Source organism: Protobothrops mucrosquamatus, unplaced genomic scaffold, assembly GCF_001527695.2.
Source record: "Protobothrops mucrosquamatus isolate PMUCROS unplaced genomic scaffold, P.Mucros_1.0 scaffold1394, whole genome shotgun sequence".
Classification (NCBI taxonomy): Eukaryota; Metazoa; Chordata; class Lepidosauria; order Squamata; family Viperidae; genus Protobothrops; species Protobothrops mucrosquamatus.
Window position 1 is genome coordinate 350678 of NW_015387580.1, and position 20835 is coordinate 371512.

At 36.0% G+C, this 20835-nt stretch overlaps 1 protein-coding gene across 1 annotated transcript in view; it reads right to left on the reverse strand.

Annotated features, from left to right (window-relative positions):
• Positions 1-1567: 1567 nt before the first annotated feature.
• MEI4 (meiotic double-stranded break formation protein 4) overlaps positions 1568-20835 on the reverse strand; it is a 35857-nt gene continuing 16589 nt past the window's right edge. The window contains exon 5 of the mRNA XM_029285184.1: positions 1568-1828. Coding sequence (XP_029141017.1) covers positions 1568-1828 — 261 coding nt within the window. The remainder of the gene's footprint in view (positions 1829-20835) is intronic.

Here is a 20835-nt window from a genome sequence, read left to right on the forward strand (position 1 = left end):
ACGTAAATTGCCTGAAAGATCTTTTTAAAAACAGCAAAATTCTCAGATATTCAGAAACTTATTATATATTGCAAAAAATGGATGAAGCATTGGAATTTTTCACCTAATGGTGAAATCTATGTAATATGCTTCTATTAATTACAGGGGATGTCCGGAGTACTAGAGGGTTTTTATTAAGTACTTGTAAATGGTAGATCTTTCCTAATTATGGATGTGCCAATCATTTATTTCTTGAAGAAAGAAGGGAAAACTTTTATCCTTTTGACCTTGTGTTGCGATTTCAATTTAAAAAGTCCTCGACCTGTACATCTCTGCTAAGAGTTAATATTCTCCAGAGATCTGTTTTGAAAAGGAAGTAAATTGATAACTATGGAGAATCAGTCAGAAATTGAATCTGCATCAAAAGCCAAACTGTGGCATAATTAATTATGGTTCCATTCTGAGAAAATTAAAAACAAAATATTTGATAGAAAAAAAATCAATTTTGAATCCACATTGATATTGCTCATTGCAAGATGTTTTAGGAAACAATCCCCTATTCAGTAATTAAAGTTGAAGAGGGAGGCCAGCGTGTTTATTCATCATTCCCCCTTCTCCACTGTAGAATAATTATGACTCAATATTAATTATATTGGAATAAATTGCAATTTATATACCTATTATATATACACACAAACATACATACATATATACATACATACATACATATACATATACATACATACACACATATTTTATATATATAATACACACACACACACACACATATATATATTTGTATTCAAAATTATTCATAATACATACCAAAAGAAAAAATAGTAATTTTTTTTCACATCTATCCATCTTGCAATATATAGCTATAAATACGTCTAAACTTCAGCCAGGATTACATACTTGATTTATAAACAATATGATAGTCTAATTATTACACCTTGCAGGTATCTAATAGTCACAATGAAGAATGTGATAAATTCTTCATTGTGGGAATGCATTTAGTGCTTTCCAACAGAAAATAGTTCAGAACCTTTTCCTGAAAGCTGTTGAGTGACAAAACATAACTTATAAATAACAGTTCCTAATCATGAAGACTATTCAGAGAGCTAAAACTTTAATTTCACAGCTAATTTTTAGTATCAGAGCTTGCAGATATCTAATGGTCACAATGAAGAATGTGATAAATTCTTCATTGTGGAAATGCATTTAGTGCTTTCCAACAGAAAATAGTTCAGAACCTTTTCCTGAAAGCTGTTGAGTGAGAAAATATACGGTAACCTATAAATAGCAGCTCCTAATCATGAAGACTATTCAGAAAGCTAAAATTTAATTTCACAGCTAATTTTTAGTATCAGAGCTAATCTGCTTTATTCAAAGGGAAATATTATAAATGTTGCTCAAATTTTAGCCACCCAAAAACTGAACTGGCCATCATGAAACTGCCAAACACCCAAGCAAGCAATATCTGACACCAATAAAATAAAAAATTTATTAACACCTTTGTTTCAGAGCTTCATTCTCATTCAGTGAAGAATTTTTAGTTGCTGCTGGCCTCTTTCTTAGCAAAAGCTGGTCAGTTTCTTCCTTCAATTTCTATTTCTGTTGCATTCAAAAGGGTACCCAGGCGCCATAAATAAATACAGAACAAAGGAAACTCATCAGAGAGATGGAGGAAAGCTTGATCAATGTCCTGCAAAACCTTTTTCCTCTCTTTTACTTCATAACAAAGACTGGTTTTGTTCTTTTGCTGCTCTCTGTGTGTTTCAAGAAGCTGTTCCAAAATGTTACACAGAAAGAAAATATTTTCGTACTGTACATTGTATTTGGCTTGAATCTGGGATGGGAAAAAAGATAAATAACAGCATCAGTATGAAATAATGTACACAGCAGCTTGAAAGAAAAAGATACATGATTATTTTGTACATGCATTATTTTATTTATTTAATTTATATGCTGCCCATCTCACTGTCAAGTAATTCAATGGAGTGGGAAGCGATCTTCTTCCTAGTCCACTAACTATCACAGTGTGGGATGCCCCCATCGGGACCCCAGGCCAATTGGCACAGCCAGGTTTTGAGGCTCTTTCAGAGAGTGGGGAAGGATCTCACCTCAAGGGATATAATGTTCCAGAGAGTTGGAACCAAGACAGAAAAAGGTATTCTCCTGAATCTCGTCAGTTGGAATTATACTGTATTATGTAATACTTGACGATACATTACTAATAGTATGTACAGAATGCGCCGAAAAATCCTATGTGAAGTAATGTTTAGTCTATTGGTGTTTTAATTTATGATGGGTCATTCATCAATGTACTACTAGTTAGTATTAATAGTACATTGTTAGTACTTCTGCAATCAATGATAATAAGCAAATGCAGATTGAAAATAATCCCTAGAAAAATTTATGGTGTAGATACAATGCATTCATTAAAGAAGAAAAAAAATTACTGCTTCACAGGAGACAAGTCACTAGATTTTCTTTGTTTCTAATAGATCAATGAAAATGACTGGCCATATCAACTTAAAGTAGTAGTAATATGAGGAAACCATGAATATCTTGATTAAATTATGTATACATTTTTCAGCCTTCATTTCAACATGCTTTTTTATTAATGTAAATGTGTTGTTTTATTGAATGGTGTCAAAGTTTGCTTCTCTTGAATAGCAATGAAGCAAATACTTTGAATACAGTTTTCACTTTCTATAAAGACAACCTAATGGGCTGAAAATGGAGTGGAATAATATCTGACTTCAACTGACAAATGACCCCCTCCAGAGACCTCATGCCACAGTTAAATAAAAGGTGACGGTGTAGAACCTGGATGCAATCTCTTCCCTAATGCCAAAATTGAATGAATTCAACCACAAAACAAGATAAACCAACAAAATACCAAGTTCCCCAATCATTGCAGGTAATCCCGCAGGATACCATGGTTGATGGTATGGAAAGCCTCTGAGAAATCAAAATAACCAGAATGGTTGCACTACCCATATTTTAGTTCTACCAAAAGCCATAAACAAGAGCAACTGATGCTGTCTCTGTATATGTTTGAGCATGAAAACCTCACTAAAAAGGATGCATATAATCAGCCCAGTCCAAGGCCTCAGTAATAATAGCCCTACCATCTTCTGGATAAAAACCGTCCAATATAGTTAGGTTTAGAGAAATATTCTTTAGGAGGGGCCATAACACCACTCCTTTAAAAAAGCAGGGACCATCCCCTCCTTCTACAAAACCCATATTACAACATGGCCCAACCGCATGCCTTCCCCTGGGCTGACTTCACAAACAGGAAGGACATGGATGCAATAAACAGGTGGCTGGATTAGCAGTCTTGAGGACTCTGCTTATCTTCTTAGGAGTTAGCAGGTTTTAACTTATTTTTATTTATTCATTTGTTAAATTTATTTGCCACTTATCTAAATTTACCTCGCCATGGGGCTACTCTAGGCAGCTTACAATAAAAAGGAGGAAACGAAAAGAGTGCAAACAGAACAGAAGTAAATAATAGAACAATAAAAAAGAACAGTTGTTTCAGCTAATCACATAACACCACTTTGATGTGACTTGAGCAGTTGGAGTCCAGTTCTGATCTATGGCCCTGTAGATATTCTTAAGACTCATCTTTCTCTAGCAGAATACCATAGGAGTCATTTTAAAAGGTCTACTGGACAGCTACCTGCAGATGTGATTTTAAGCAGAAAAAAAACTAATTTTTGCCATTCTTATCACCGCAATATAATCCCTAACATGGGGTCTTATTTGAGACCCTTATAGTCCTTATCTCTGTTATAGAAATTTTATTATTTGAAACAGTTCATTGCCTTCTATTGATACGAAGCTGCGGTTTTTTCCTATACTTATTGCAATTTAATTATCACAGATTAGCAGACATTTTTACTTGAGTCTTTTGTCCTTGAAGCGGGGTGGCTCTTGGTTATTGATATACCCGACATCTCTGCCCTGAAACTATGGCTTTCAATTTTAACTCTTACATCTTGAACCTCTGGTAGAGAAAGGCATGGCTACCCACTTTTCCATAACAAAGAAGATTGAATAAATAAGTATAAAAGATGATAGTGTGAAGTAAACTGATATGGAATTTACTCCAAATAGGATAATAGGATAACCTATTATAGGTTATATAGGATAACCAAATAGGATAACCAGAATAATTTGTAGTTCCTTAAGAAAAAAATCTGCTATAAGGTTTACCAGCCTATATTAATTATTGTTTCATAATAAAACATGGAAACTATAAAACAAATATAATTTAAAAACAAAAAAATACACATTAGTAAATTTTCTTTATTTATAACTAGCTGTACCCGGCCACACATTGCTGTGGCTCAGTCTGGTTAAATGGAAAAGAAAGAAAAGAGAAAGTGCACGTTTGTAATATGTTTACGTCCAACAGATGGCGCTGTTTTTTTAAAAAAAGCATGTTTTTACCTGTCACAGGTGTGACATCTATATAATATAAAAACACACGCGTATTCAAATGCAACGTTGTGTCAAAATTTCAAAGCAATCGGTGAAGAACTTTTGGAGATTTAAGATTTTGAACAAACGAACATTTACATTTTTATTTATATAGAATTACATTGCCAGGCACTATTTCTTTGTTAAAATTTGCTGGTTTAAATAAAGTATTAAAAACCATTTTAAAATGAAACAAAGTTCATGCAATTTTACATGTATTATCCATTTGTGGAGAACAATTAACCTACTTTTTGACACAAGAGTTTGAATTACACAGCAATAATATTACAGGAAAGGCATATATAGCAGACCCATATATTTGTAGTTGAACGTTTGGAGTGTATTCAAGAATGCTGAAAGGAAGGTATGATTAATCAGCCCATTGAACAGATAGAAATGAAAACAGTCCTGTGAAAATTAATATTTAAGCTTCCTGTCCTCCTGATATTTTCTTTATTAAAAGATTCCAGGTGGTTGAAAGTAGATTACAGTTCTAATTCCAATTGTTACTGAACAAAAAAGCCTGACACAAAGTTTCTGCTAGTCATGCAAAATGTCTGCTGACTTGAAAAACTACTTATGCATATATATGAAAACATTCCCAAGGTAGCTATTTTAGGAATAGGTAAAGCTTTTCAAAAGCCATTTTGTGAGTGCACCCATAACTTATTCTCAAAATTCCAAATATGCCTATCAGTCTAAAAAGGTGGTGACTCCTTTTATGAAATTTTATAATTAATTGGTTGCTGTTGAAAGATTACATTAACTATATGCCCTTTTTTTGAACTAGTACAGCATTTCAAATATTTTGTTATTTGTTATGACTGTCAAAAATACTTGATTTTTCCACTTTAAGAAGACTGTTATTTATAGCAAAACAAAATTTGCAAATTTCATCTTTCTCAATCAAATTCTTATGTAATCTTCCCCACCCCAAAAGAGGAACTTATTGTATATGCATCTCTCAGTAAGAATTGCATTAAATAATGCAATTTAGTAAGAATGGTAGTTCAAGGTTGGATGGTGATGATATGCCAAATCCTTAGGAAGGAACTCATAGGTGGACAAAAAAACCAAATCCAATCTAAATGTCTGGCTGTGTGGCCAACCATAATAATAATACTCCAAGAATCATATATCTAACCACCTAAGCCTATTTTTTGATTACCTGGGATTTCTTTAAGTATCAGTTTTTTCTCCAACACTTTGTGCTTCACATTGTTTATCTAAAACATTTAAAGCCTAACTTCATTTTTAGCACTTCCACCATTATTCAATATTAATCTAATATCAAGTAACTTGTTTTTCTTGTGATTGAAGGTATTGAACCACAATATTCCTTAGCACCATGGTTCAAAGGCATCGGTATTTCTTCAGCCTTACTGGTGGTTCAGCTTTCACAGCATATACTGTATTACAACTGGAAAGACCATAGCCTTGACAATATAAACCTTTGAAGAAAGGGATGATACTCTTTTCTTCCATTACAGAGCACGCTGCCAATTCTCCAGGATTTTCTCAAAGAAAATGCATTAAAATTTGATCAGAGCTTGCTTGTTCCTTCAGTACTCTATCTTGCATTTTATGTAGCCAGGAAGATTTCAACTCATTCAATGAAACAGGTATATTGCATATATGTCAAATTTTCATTCTGGAACCTGTGAAGAGCATTGTTGCTATTTATAATTTTCTGATAGACCATAAACTATGATGTTGAAGAAGACCGAGGCAAAGTAGAGGTTAGGTAGATTTGCCTTTTCTTTGTTAGTATTTTTCTCTCTTAGCTGAGGAGCTAATATATTTTCTTCTTGCTCCATTTATTCTGAACTTATCTAAAGAAGTTTTAGCTTTCCTTCATTACCCTCACATCATTTGGAACATTAACTTTCTAGACCTGCTCTCTACAGTTTCAGGCTACTTCTTTCGTGACTTGACGTTCTTTTCATCTTCTATATATGTCTACTTTTGTTTTCAGATCTTCAAGAAACATTTTGTGCATGTACACTGGCTTCTTCTGCTGTCCTCCATTTTTTCTCATTTAGATACCTGCAATTATGCTTTTATTGTATCTTTTTTAAGGAACTCTAATTAGTCTTAAGCTTCTTTTTTCATTAGTTTCTTCCCAATTTCTACTTATCATTTCTCTTAGTTTATTAAAATCTACTTTTCTGAAGTCCAATATCTGCATTTAACTAGAGTCAACTTTAGTTTCCTTTAAAATTTCTAATTCAAACTGTTGAACATCACATTTACAGTACAGCACTGGGATACATCAACTAACAACTTGTTAAAATTAAACCATTTAGTTCCAATACACTTGAGATTGCCTGCTATGGTTCTCTCTTGCTAGTAGCCTTCATTTTATGCAACATTTTCCCCTTGGAAGTAAAGAGAATCCCCTACTGTACAGGTACATGGTTCTAAAAACAAATTAAATCAGCACTATCCCAGTGGCCATTTGATCCTGAAGGACACATATGGTATAGTCATTTTTATTATTTTTTATTATCCATACTTTTTAAACTTATTTTAATTTTGTTGTACTTAGAGTCCTTATGGATTTGGGCAGGCTATACATACAGCAAAAGATATATTAGAGATAGTTGTTGACTTATGTCCGATCGCTTAACAACCATTCAAAATTATGACAGACTCCTCAGAGCTACTTATGACCCATCTGCAGAGTTACAATGGCTGCACATATATCCTATAGTCATGTGATTGCATTTTGGTTTCTTGGTAATTGGTTCACTTTATGGCCATTTTCAGTGTCACATGGTTACATGACTGCGATTAGGAACATTTTTCCAGGTTACTAGCATTTATAGTACTTCTGGTTTCTTTTTTTAAAAAAACATTTTATTAATTTTCTAATTTTACAATCATAAATAATTAATAAACAAGGTGTTGTCTGGGTCCATTGGTAATTCAGTGGTGCATATTAACTTTCTCAGCTTAGTTCCAATACTACACCATCCAGTGCTTCTTTGGTCCTCTCTTCTTCTGGTAGTATGCATTTGTACTTAAAATCCATTTGTTCCATCAGTATCCTGTTTTTCCCGCTTTTCTTTTTAAATTTTAATTTCCCATCAATGTTCAAAATATCTCTATCGCTTATAATTTTCTTATAATATATTATATTTGAATAACCAAAAGCTTCCTTTATTGAAATCCTTTTAGAATTTTCATATTTCCCATCTCATAACAAAATATAATATTCTAGTTAGAAATCCTATCCTTCTAGTTATAATAATACTTTTATTTCTAACAGTTATCTATTTTCTTAACCATATTCAAACATCTGTTTAATAATATAATATCCCGTCTCTATCGCTTATAGTTTTCTCATAGTAAATTATATTTGGGTAGCCAAAAGTTTCCCTTATTCAGACCCTCTTGGCATTTTCATATTTCCCTTCTCATACCAAAATATAGTATTCTAGTTGCATATCCTATCTTTCTAGTTATAGTAATACTTTTATTTCTAACAATTATCTATTGTCTTAGCCATGTTCAAACATTTATTTAATAATATAATGTCCCATCTAATGAGTCAAAACCTCTATTTTATTCAGTCTTACTCTGGCTTTCTTCCTTTGCCAACTAACTTTCCAAGTCAATGCATTTCAGTCCTCAAGTAGTTCTTCCCCTATTTTTGTGTATATTGTTTGAAGTAAGAAAGAAAATTTGATTAAAGTATTTTTGGAAGAATACTCAGCCCATTTATATTCATTAAACAGCCTCCCTCCTTCTCCAATTTTCCACAATTCTCCTGACAGCTTTATCCTCCATTCAATCAGCTCTTCTTCCTTATCCTCAATTGTGTTCTGAGATCTTGGCAAGTAAGATATCTTTTCCATTTCCGGTATTATCACTGCATCTTCTAATTCTTCCTTTGTTTGAGTCTGTCTGTTAATTCCTTCCTTTAGGTCCTCCATCTTTGGATCTGGTTCCTCTAATTTTCCTTCTATTTTGTATGTTACTGGTTCCTTCTTTGTAATCATTTTCTGAATTTGTAAGTTTAGATTAGAAAGTTGTTCTTTTATCTTCTTTGCATTATTTTTAGTCTCATTATGAGCTAAGACAATTGTCTCTTGTATTGATTTCAACATAGAAAGAATTTCTTCCTGAGATTTATCATCATTTTCTTGTTGGTATGTGAAGCTGGGGGTTTTGGAGACAAATGTTAGAGATGCTTTTTTACCATTTAAGACGAACATCCATTTTGGTTTTGTATGTGGCCTTTATAGTCCAATCTATTTTGAGATTTAAAAAGTTTCAGTCAATTGTCATTTGAACTCCAAATTATCCAGCCAGCCTATCAGTCCATCCTTAGGCCTCCCCTAAACAATTATAAGCAAAGTCCAGGTTTTTCTGTCCAATGAAAAACATATCCTTTCTGTCCAGTAAGAAAAGAAATAATTAAAAGTTATTCATCAATCAAAAGTTTATAATCCAAAGTGTTCCATCATCTCGATCAGTCATGCCTGTTTCTTCTACAGGGAATTGTTCCACGACACAGCTCTAAAAGTCAGTTAGTATTTATATTCATAATCCAAGCAGGCCAATTTCAAAATAGTTTATTGTCTCTGCCACACAAATAAGCAGCCCAAGAGGGGTTTTTTTCCTTCTCCAGCTGCAGTCTTCAAAAATGAAAGTTTCCAAGGACACCCAAAGTCTTATCTGAGTCTGGGCTTCAGGCCGAATTTCCTTTTAGCATAATAAATTGTAGTGCCGTGTTTTGCCACTAGATGTCGTTAACACCTTCTTCCAGCTTCAAACTTATATTGCAAGTTTTTCAAAAAAGTCTTTTCTAAAAAAAGTCTCAAAAGCAATTTTAGTCCCCAAATTTCAAGGCTACATTGATTCCAAATTAGTCTTATAATTTTCTCTGTTTTCCCCCAAGCAGTTAGTTCACCACTTTTTTCCATAGGGAATGGGGTGGAAATTCCTTTTCCCTGTCTCATTGGGGAGGATTCTTTGCTTTCGACGTTTTTTTTCCAGGAAAAAGTCTTAAAGTTATAAAGAGAGGATAGAGTCTCACCCAGTTTCATCCACATTGCTCAAAAGTTGCTTGTTAGTGCTTATTTCCTTTGGTTGTCAGCAGCTTCTGACTAGCTACATGAATGTAGCCAGGCTTTCCCCCGCCAGTTTGGAGGGCTTCCTCGGATCAAACGGAAGGGCCACCACCCTTCCATGACCAACGAGGGTCCCCTCCTTTTTCATCACCTTTTTTTCGCCAGCGGGGTGAAATTGAACGTGGAAGACGGAGCCCCATCTTCCTGCATCCGTTATGCCGCGATGTCAAACCGGAAGTCTTAGTATTTCTGGTTTCTTACTTATTCACCTTTTCTTCATTGAAGTTTAACTAGAATTATTTGATAGCTCTTAAAATACAGATATAACAGCTATATTTGCCTGATAAATCTTATATGAACTTATAATTTGTAAAGCCAAACAGCATAGTTTTAGACTGTGGTCTATAACCAATCCTAAACCATGTTTAGATCTATACAGACTATAAAGGACCATTTATGTCCATTCTTGCATCCTCTTGTTTCTCTGGGACTTGTTCATAAGGTGTTTTTAATGAACAGTGTCTACCTAATTTTGAATGAAGCAAAAGAGTATTAAAAATAATTTGATACTTTTATTTAAGTCGAGATTTAGAATTTATAATAGATTTATAATTTAAAATTACCAATACAAGCAAATTTAAAAAATATAAAAAGAATATACACAAAGTTAAGATCTAACAAATAAGCATTTGGTGAAATACAAGTCATTAAAATCCAAAACCAAATGTTAACAACCAAATATAGTAAGGTATTCATAACGCAAGCTCACATTACAGAGTGAATTAGATTTATTGCATAATCCTACCATGTGTACTTAGCAATATTTCACAGAATATTGTTCGAAGTTCAAAGATACACTGACAGTCTAAATCTGATTTTTGTTAGAACAGTAAGCAATTCACTTATTATTTGATTCTATCAATTGTTCAGCATGTTATTCTTTAAAGGTAATTTGCATTATCATACCCAATTTTCTAACAAACAAAATCTTCCACTTAGTTATTCCTAATATGAGCTATGTTTAATATATTATGTTCCCTGTATGAATAGTTTCTCTCCAAATGTTGTGTTGTTTGAATTGTTAAATAAATGACTATGCTAGAGAACTCATTGCATGAGAACTGTATTACTTCCATCTCCACTGTGACAAAGTCAGCAGTGACTGTTCACACCATTTCAGTCTAGTGAACTGTGCAATAGATTTTTTTTTTATATTTCCCAGTTAAATGTGTGCACAATTTCATTTACTAGATTCAGATTCATATAAAATATATTTGTATATTGCCTTTTTAAACACAAGACTTTCAAAGAAATTCACAATTATATACATGCAAAACACAATCTCTAGCAATATATTATCAAAGCAATTGCCTAACAAATGTACGTTAAAAAAAATCACTGCAAAAATAATTCCTTATGGACAGAACAAGCTTTGATCTAGGAGGCATTCCAAGAAGAATAACTTTTTAAACAGCTGCTGATCAAGGCAGGTCTTCAGTTCCAAGTTCTTGTACAAATTATGAGAGTACAGGAAGTTCTTACTTACTAGTTTAGCAACCGTTCAAAGACAATGCTGAAAAAAATAANAAACAATTATATATATATATATATATATATATATATATATATATATATATATATATATATATATATATATATGTTTTCTGAGGTTTTCGTGGGTGTTTGTATGTAGGTCTTTTGGTCACCTCCACCCAATCAGAACACAGCCAAGCTCCCACCCAATCAGCTCAAACCCCACTGGCAGTTAAAAGGAAGAAACAGCTGTGATTGCACACTACTCCCAGAAGCACGAAGCTGAAGACACCAGCCTGAAGATGACGAATGTGACTTCGTCGAAACGTCACCAGGACACTTCCAATTTTACGCGGGAGAGAACCCGAATGACCAAAGACATATATATATATATATTCTATATAAAAGAATATACACAAAGTTAAGATTATTTGCTTGCTAAAACTCATAGGTATGAAAGAGTTTTTTATTTTAACATCATTATTTCTTCTATCAAGACCTTAGTATTTGAGCTGCATTTTTTTATTGAGATGGTGAAGTATAAATGTCAAACCAAGTCAAATTTAATTTAGTTGTTCAACCATAAGCCATAACATTCAGGGCGGAAGAACAGAGGATCAATAGTTTATCACACATGCAGCATTCCACTTAAACTTTAAAATACCATTTATACTGACCACACACTGGATTCTAATGTAAACATACACATTTCCCAAAGTTGCTTAAACCATAATTATACAAAATTTAAACATTATGCATATTAATTCAGATTTCCATAAAATAACTAATTATCTATTTAGATATACTGTACATTCAGAATGTTTTATTAAATGTACGTATATTCATAAGTTCTGTTCAGAGAAAATGTAATTACATATATTAATTTGACATAGACTTTGAGACAAAGTTTATTATTTTGGGATGCCCATTTTCTTTTGAATTACACACTTATTCCATGAAAAATGACAGGGAAGGACTAAAGAAATGGATTATCTTTGGTGTTCTTATTGCTGAGAGATAGTCTTTCAACACTGGAAATACAATTTTACTCAAGTGTTTTGAAGACCTGATGCTACTTGTAATTCAGGAACAATTTGCTTATAGACATAGATCTTTGTATGGACAAAACACGCATACATACAATAATCCCTCAAAAGCTACGCGGGTTTAGATGGAGAAGGGAACTATGTCCAACTCAAAGTGGCTATGGATATTAGACCACCAAAGTCTGGGAATAGTCCATCTTTAACCTTGTTCAGGGAATGAAAAAAAATGTGCTTTAGATTATTGTGTCATACTTATGTTTATCATTGTGAATCAGTAGAGCAACAGTATCCCCAATACTACTGCAAGAGAAAATCCAGCTCCCACTAATACTAATTTTTGTCTTTATGTGGCATTTTAAAGAGGAAAAAAATCTGGAGAAAATAAGAATTTGCCAGAGAAAGGCTACCTGAACTGATGCATGGAAAAATATCAAATTATCATTTTCTTTAGTGAGTACTCACAAATAAGAATTTGGTGAAATACAAGTCATTAAAATCCAAAACCAAATGTTAACAACCAAATATAGTAAGGTATTCATAACACAAGCTCACATTACAGAGTGAATTAGATTTATTGCATAATCCTACCATGTGTACTTAGCAATATTTCACAGAATATTGTTCGAAGTTCAAAGATACACTGACAGTCTAAATCTGATTTTTGTTAGAACAGTAAGCAATTCACTTATTATTTGATTCTATCAATTTTTCAGCATGTTATTCTTTAAAGGTAATTTGCATTATCATACCCAATTTTCTAACAAACAAAATCTTCTACTTAGTTATTCCTAATATGAGCTATGTTTAATATATTATGTTCCCTGTATGAATAGTTTCTCTCCAAATGTTGTGTTGTTTGAATTGTTAAATAAATGACTATGCTAGAGAACTCATTGCATGAGAACTGCATTACTTCCATCTCCACTGTGACAAAGTCAGCAGTGACTGTTCACACCATTTCAGTCTAGTGAACTGTGCAATAGATTTTTTTTATATTTCCCAGTTAAATGTGTGCACAATTTCATTTACTAGATTCAGATTCATATAAAATATATTTGTATATTGCCTTTTTAAACACATGACTTTCAAAGAAATTCACAATTATATACATGCAAAACACAATATCTAGCAATATATTATCAAAGCAATTGCCTAACAAATGCACGTTAAAAAAAAATCACTGCAAAAATAATTCCTTATGGACAGAACAAGCTTTGATCTAGGAGGCATTCCAAGAAGAATAACTTTTTAAACAGCTGCTGATCAAGGCAGGTCTTCAGTTCCAAGTTCTTGTACAAATTATGAGAGTACAGGAAGTTCTTACTTACTAGTTTAGCAACCGTTCAAAGACAATGCTGAAAAAAATAACTTTATGGCCAATTTATACTCATTTACAACCTTCAGAGTGTCCCTTAGTTACATGATTGCCATTACAGTCAGTACATACTGTGTTTTCCCCAAAATAATATCCACCTAGAAAATAAGACCTAGCCAGATTTTTTGGGGTGGGCCTAATATAAGGCCTACCCCAAAAATAAGCCTGGGCGGGTGGGCATGGCCAGCACAAGAGGTAGTGAGTGCATGGGGGCCGATGGTACCTGGCATCAGCTGCAACCCGCTGGTCCCTTGCCACAGTGCATGTAAGTCCAAATGTGAAGGCGGGGGGGGGGGGGAGGCAGGCAATCCAGATGCGTCATTCACTTTTTGCCCAGAGGGAGACTAGAAGCTTTGTCTTGCTTGCAAATGGGGCACTTGGAAATGGAGTGAGTCACTCCGTTTCCAAGCACCCCATGTGCAAGCAGACAAAGCTTCCAGTCTCTGTCATTTCTCTGTTCAGGCGAAAAATGTTTGGGCACCTAAGAAGTGCTGGAAAATGGAGTAAATCACTCAGTTTCCAAGCGCCCCATAGGTGCCAAACACTTTTTGCTCAGAGGGAGACTGGAAGCTTTGTCTGTTCACAAACGGGGCACCGCTGCCTCCCAAGCTCCACCCTTGTCCATCCCAGGATTTTCATGCGCGTTGGCTGGCTTAGGAGGCAGCACTGGGATACAGCCCAGGCTGGCCCAGCAACAGCAGCAACAGCAGAATCCCCCCAGGACAGCCCCGCTGGCACCAGGTGTGTGCTATTTAACCCTAAGCGCCCAGACCAGAGCCTTGGGCTGGTAAGGAGGCGGAGGCTCCAGGCGGGGATGGTGGCCGCTAAAGCAGGCTAGGCAATGAGTGGAGCGCTCCATCACACCGCTGCTTCCCCCAGAGCTACAAGCATGAGGCAGCTCTGAGGCAGTGCCTGTCTCTGAAGCTCCGGTGTAGGCACTAAGGATTAAATAGCATACAGCTGGCACCGGCCAGGCTGTCCTGGGGAGGTTCTAGTTGCTCGTGGCAGCGGCAGCGGCGCACCTCGTGGCCTCCTGCCCTGTTGCGGCCATTAGGAACCAGACAGTGGGACGGAGTTGGTGGGCGTCTGCAAAATAAGACAATCCCGATATATATAACTGAGTCTTATTTGTGGGGAAATGCGGTATTGTCTTGTACCTGACCTGTTTTTTTCCTCCTCCTTTTCTCCCCCTAACAAGAGATTTCAAAAGAGTAAGCTATTTGCTCTTCCCCACACATTGAAAAAAAAACCACAATTGGGCTGGCCATGAAAAACATCTGGCATATGAGATTACCTACAAGAATCACTTTTTTTCTCTCCCACCTTGCAGAGCAGAGAGATTGGAGAAAAAGATTTCAAGAGAGTAAGCTGTTCTGTAGTATGCCCATGGCTCCCAGGCCTGGGCTGCTGATGCAATCACATTGTTTTCAATGTGTACAAAATAGTAAGCAGGTATCTGAGTCTTCCAAAGGGAGGGGGAGTGGTTAGGTTTCAACAAAAGTTGAAAGTATGAAACTCAATATTCTTGTCTCTTTCCAACTGGAAAGCATTATCATGTGATTTTCCATTTAGCAACCACTCTGCTTTGTGATGGAGATGCCTGGTCCAATTGAGGTCATCAAGCATTGCTATACCTGTAGCCTATTTCTGAATAAAATAAAAAATGACAACTTTGTCACAGATCAGAGTCAGTGACCAATTCATATAAGGTTGCAGAGTTTCTGCAAAGAAACTGTTGAAAATTTGTTATAGCTGACAGGTTCCATTATCAGAGAAACTACATAGTCTATAAGTAAGCCTTTCTCAATTTATCTGAACCTCTATATTTTTTTAAAAAATATGAAAACCTCACAATATAATTCATTTCTAAGTTACACAATCCACGTTTTACAATGTTTTCAATGGCAAAGCAGAAGGCGACAGCCAAGTTTGAGTATGTAAAAATTCAGGCTTCCATCAAACATGCTTCTCTGAATATTACTGTATCAGTTTTACTTCAAAGCTGAAGAGTTAACAATGAACAAAGGTATGTAAACAGAGCAGAAGCTTGGTCACAGAGTTTTCTTTGAAATAGAGCAAACAGAAGAATCATCCAATGCCAATCCAGGGTTGTTAGCCAGCCCAGAGATCAGAAGTTCAAGGTTTCTTTCACAAATAGGAACATCACACAAAAGCCAGAGGTCAGACATTGATCAGCAAAACCATGGTCATAATTGCTTTGGCAGCTAAGACTACAGCCAGCTGTCATTAATCAAGAGATTTACTTCCTTGACGAGACCCCCACTCCTCTACTCTACTCATCAGGGGAACAGGATGGGAGGCTTTACATCAGGGGTGTCAAACTAGCAGACCATGGGCCGGATGCATCACGTGCAGGCCACGCGCACCCTGGCTCCGCAAAGGCAAAAAAAGGTCATGATACATCATGATATATCACATGACGCAATCAAGTTTGACACCCGTGCCTTACATCATTCTCATCTGACTTCTCCTCCAGCTGCTAAAGTGCCTATGGTTAATTAGCTTCATGTGATTCCTGGCCTTGTCTCTTCTGAAGCTGACATTTCACAGGCTCAGCTATTGCAGCTTCTTCAGGCTCATATTCTGAATCTGAGTCCTGAGCCTGGGCCACGACACCCACCACTGCAAGAGCTAGTAGTGAATGGTACATGAAGTCCAAAAATAATTGTTTTTTAATCACAATTTCTCATGGAACTCTAGATTCTGTGGAGCCCCGGTTAAGAAAGAATGATGTAGATAGAAACATATTTCATTGAGGATACCAAATATTTAGCACATATCAAAATCAGAACTACGGTTGAAGACTATAAAGTTTTATTTCTCTCTGTAACCTGATATAGGACAATGGCCTGTGCTCTCTGATAATTACTTGCAACCTTTCCATCTCATGTGACTAGGGTAGGCAGACAGCTATTTAATTCAATTTTATTCCAGGAAAAAAGGAGGGTAATTAAATCAGTTTTCTAAAAACAATACATGGATAGATTTGACCAGCATGCTATTCTAGAGAGGGCTGTTAAATATATATTTTCCTTTCATAATTTAATATTTAAAACATTATTGGTCCTTTTTCAGGCTCACACCTGCGTCCAAGATGTTTTGTTGGGAAGAAGGAAACAGAAGCACTATAATTATTTAGCTGACCCAAATTAATGCTCTCTTATTGACTATTAGATCCAAATATGGAAACCTCAACAGTTTCTTTTATACCCTCACACCTGGGAAAGTGTCAGTGCATTCTAGCTTGTTAACTAAATTGTGCTGCATCCATGCTGGCACTTTAACTCTTGAATGGTTCCCTTCAGATCCATGAACTGGTCAGCAAATTTGAACCTGTTAATGCACATGGTCTTTGTTTTTAGATCATTTCTTGTATTTGAGAAATGTATAATGTCTGAGACCCATCTTTGCTATGAGACCCATCTTTGCTATGAGACTATCTTTTTAAAAACACATTTGTCCATTCCATGTGGCTGACTAATAAATGCACAATAAATGTTTCTCAGATGCTCCAAACATCCTATTTCTAGCAATGTTTTATTATTTTATGCCTACCTCTTCATAATTGGTTCTTTATTGTAGTCTTGATTTAGTTTTGGTTACATTATTCAGGATCTTCCTTGAGGTACTTCCAGCATTCGATATAGTGAAACACCTGCTTATACTTCAGTGCTACGTCAACCTTTATATGCATAAACTGCCCCAAGTTTCTTAGATTCATAATACTTTAAATCAGGGGTCCCCAACCTGTGGGCCGCAGCCTAGGCCGTGGGACAGGCTGGCCAGTGCGCGCACATGTGCGCACACACACTCCCACTTGTGCTAGCGCCATGGCCACAGGGCACAAAAACGACACCACCCAGCACGGTGCAAAATGGGCCACTGCCGCGCTTCGGGGCACAAAAACGGGATGCCGCCACACCTCAGGGCGCAAAAACGCCGACGCCAGTATAATGAAATAATTCAAAAATGAAAGACAAACATTCCAAGCCCGAACCTATACATTTTTTTATTCCTCAGTTGATTAGAATATTGCCAAAGACTACAAAGGAAACTTGCCTTAACGTAAAAAAAAATGTATCATATAGTTTAGCACTTCATCTTTTGTTTTCCAAGCAGGCGAGCCAGTTGATAATACCATGTGACCTTTATTTCCCGTAAATCAAACATATCTGAAATGCAATCCATTTATCCAAAGCAAAGAAATGTTCTGTTGAATTTCTGAGATGTGATTTAGTTAGAAATTATTTTCTGTAGCATTCCTGGCAATTACCTTTACAATGTAAAGTAAAAACCAAGTATGAAAAAGAAATTGATTTTTGTGTTACTATAACTCTAGATCTCCAGGGACAAAACGAAAACGACATCAACAAAACCTTACTCTTCAGCAACTGATTTATTAATCCTCACTTTGCTACTTGTTTGTTTGTAGAAGTTAACATCGTATTCCAGAATAATTAGTAAATTCTGCATCTCTAGAAGAATAATTCAGTGATAGATATATTGTTAAATTGTGGATATTCAATTGTGGTATAATTTTTCCCCACTGATTTGAATTGGGAAAATCTAGAAATACATTTACTGTTTCTAGTCAACTCACCCCTCTCCAACTCTTATTTTCCTTAAACATGTTGATGTGATGATGAATTGAAAATACTGATTTCTGAACAAGATCCTTTTAAAATTGTTTCAACTGTAAAACATGCTGTGCAAATTATAAAATTGTTTTAATCCATATACTTACAAAGATTGATTTTACTAAGAATATGACAGATAAGTCTTAGCTCCAGAAAATTAGTGTTTGCTCTGATTCTTATGAATGTAATAAACTACACTGTAGTCTATAGAATTTCATGTAGGAACTCACTTTATTACTTAAAATATTTACAATCTACTTTATTTTTGTGGATTTCTGGGCAAGGAACAAGAATAAGCCAAAATAAACCTGCAACAATTACAAATGCTTTGGATTCTATATTGCAATATACAAAAGTAAGAATTAACTATGGTTCCTAATGACAGAAAAATTTGGATAAATAGCCAAGTCTTCATTTGGCTCTGGAAAGAAACTGACAACTAGCCTTAGCATAGAGCATTATATTACTATTATGAACAGTGTGTGCAGACATATTCTAAAAAGTAGCACTCCAAGGGGAAATACAGAAATATATACCGGAAGTCCTTGTTTAGTAACAATTGGAACTGGCACCTCAGTGATTAAGTGAGGCAATTGCTAAGTGAAAACTACGTGACTTGCAATTTTATTTCAGCCTTTCTTTGCTTTATAGTGTTAGAAGGATAAGCAAGATTTCAGCTTGATTGGATGAAAGCATGGAGGCCAATAACCATGAGTTCAAAGGAGGAAATAGGCCACATTTGAATTGTAAGGCAATACTAACCAGTCACAATACTGCCCGTGGGTTTTTCTGCTATCTTGCTAGTTATAGCTAGGACTGAATTAACCCAATAGCAATCCAACCCCAGCTCTGATGTAACTCAGGTTTCTGCAGGAAAAGAATATAATAAAGTGATACTCAAAAAAAGCATTAATATTTGATGGAACTGACTAACCTGCCATAAACTCCTTTGAATTATCCCAGAGGAGTTCCTCTCTAAACTGATTTTGCTTTTTATCTTCAAATTTATTTTCCATATCCCTGAGGTTGATGGTTGGATTGTTTAATTGCAATGATCATATACAATGGGTCCCTGAATAATGGAAGCCAGTTGGAAGCCAGTTCGAGGGAAGGAGGAAGATGAGCTGGAACTGGAACCCTCAGATGGGGTTGACATGACTCCCCAGGAACATCCACAGAGCCCAGGGGCTGAGGAAAATGTAGTCCTAGATCTATCTGGTATCAGGGGGAATTGTCGACTGGATGGTCAGCCGCCTGCACTAGAAGAAGCAAGGGAGGATCAGCTGCTGATGATTAGCATTGATGAGCAGCAACAGACCACCTCTAAAGAGGAACAGTTGCTACTCCCACCCAATCCATGGACACAAAGAGTGGAGTGTAGAGAAGCACAGAGAAGGTTGGTGAGACTACTTGCAAGGAAGCAGCCTCACCCTTCCTAACGGAAAAACACTGGACTTGAGAGATTTAGCCAGATATAGGAGAAGGTGAGTTTGTTGGAGACAACCATTTACTTCTGCAGTGCACTCTCTTTGACTTCATGAACTTTGGACCTTGCTTTGTAGATGTTGGACTTTGTTCTTGCCTTTTGGATTGCAGACCCTGCTGTGGACTTTGGGCTCTGCTGTCGCCTTGTGGAATTGCAGACCTTGCTCTTGTGGCTATCGGATCTTGTCCTTGGGATTGTGCTCTCGTGGATTGTAGGAGGTTGTCCTTGGGGAAATTGGGGCCAAACTTTACCAGCCTGACTACAGAAAGGTTGGGGGCTGTCAGGTTGCTTTGAGAAACAGCTTGACACAATACAGTTGTGCAATAAACATACCATACTAGCACCTGCTCCTATTTGTGTGACTCCGGTCAGAATACCCTGTAAGGGAATCCTGGCTTCTCTCTAACTCACAGGTGTCAAACTCGCCGCGACACGTGACATGTTGTGATGTATTGTGACTTTTTTTGCATTGCCAGAGCTGGGGTGGGTGTGACCTCCATATGATGCAACCGGCCCACGGGCCAGCAGTTTAACACCCCTGCTAACTCATCCCTGACTAATAAAGCTCTAACAGCTATATTTTTCCCCAGTTGTGTTTGCAAATCCCATTCTAAAACTTCGAATTTGTTGGAAATAAGAGGGAGGTTTGTTTTATTTAGAACCTTTTCATGTAAAAAGTTATCCTATATTTGGTTGATAAGCTGACTTCCATGGGGAGAAAGATCTAGGGCAAGTACTGTGCTGTTTCTTTTTTACATATCATATAAGCCGGCAGAAAATCTTGCTCTTGGCCTTTGTCTCGCTCAGAGTAGCGTAACTTATGTTTAAAAAGAGTCCTAAAATATGTTAATATAATTAGTGATGGGAGGCTTGTGAAATGTGTATTACTAGGCTGATGTCTCAAGCTCCTCCTACACATTGAAAGGAATATGCTAGCACTTGCTGTTTGCCTAGCTGGCAGTGATTAGCGTCTTCTCAATATTAGGCAGCAGATAGTAGTAGGCTAATTAAGGTCACAGAGCTAAGGTTGTTAATTTGAGGTTAGCATTTTTTAGAGAGGAGCTCTCCTGCCAGAAGAAGCTCAGGAAGATATAGTTTAAGCAATCCCTCGACTCTGGAAAAATGGGTCAAGCACAGGACAATGCATACTAACTGCTAAACATGTAATTCAGAGATGCTGCAA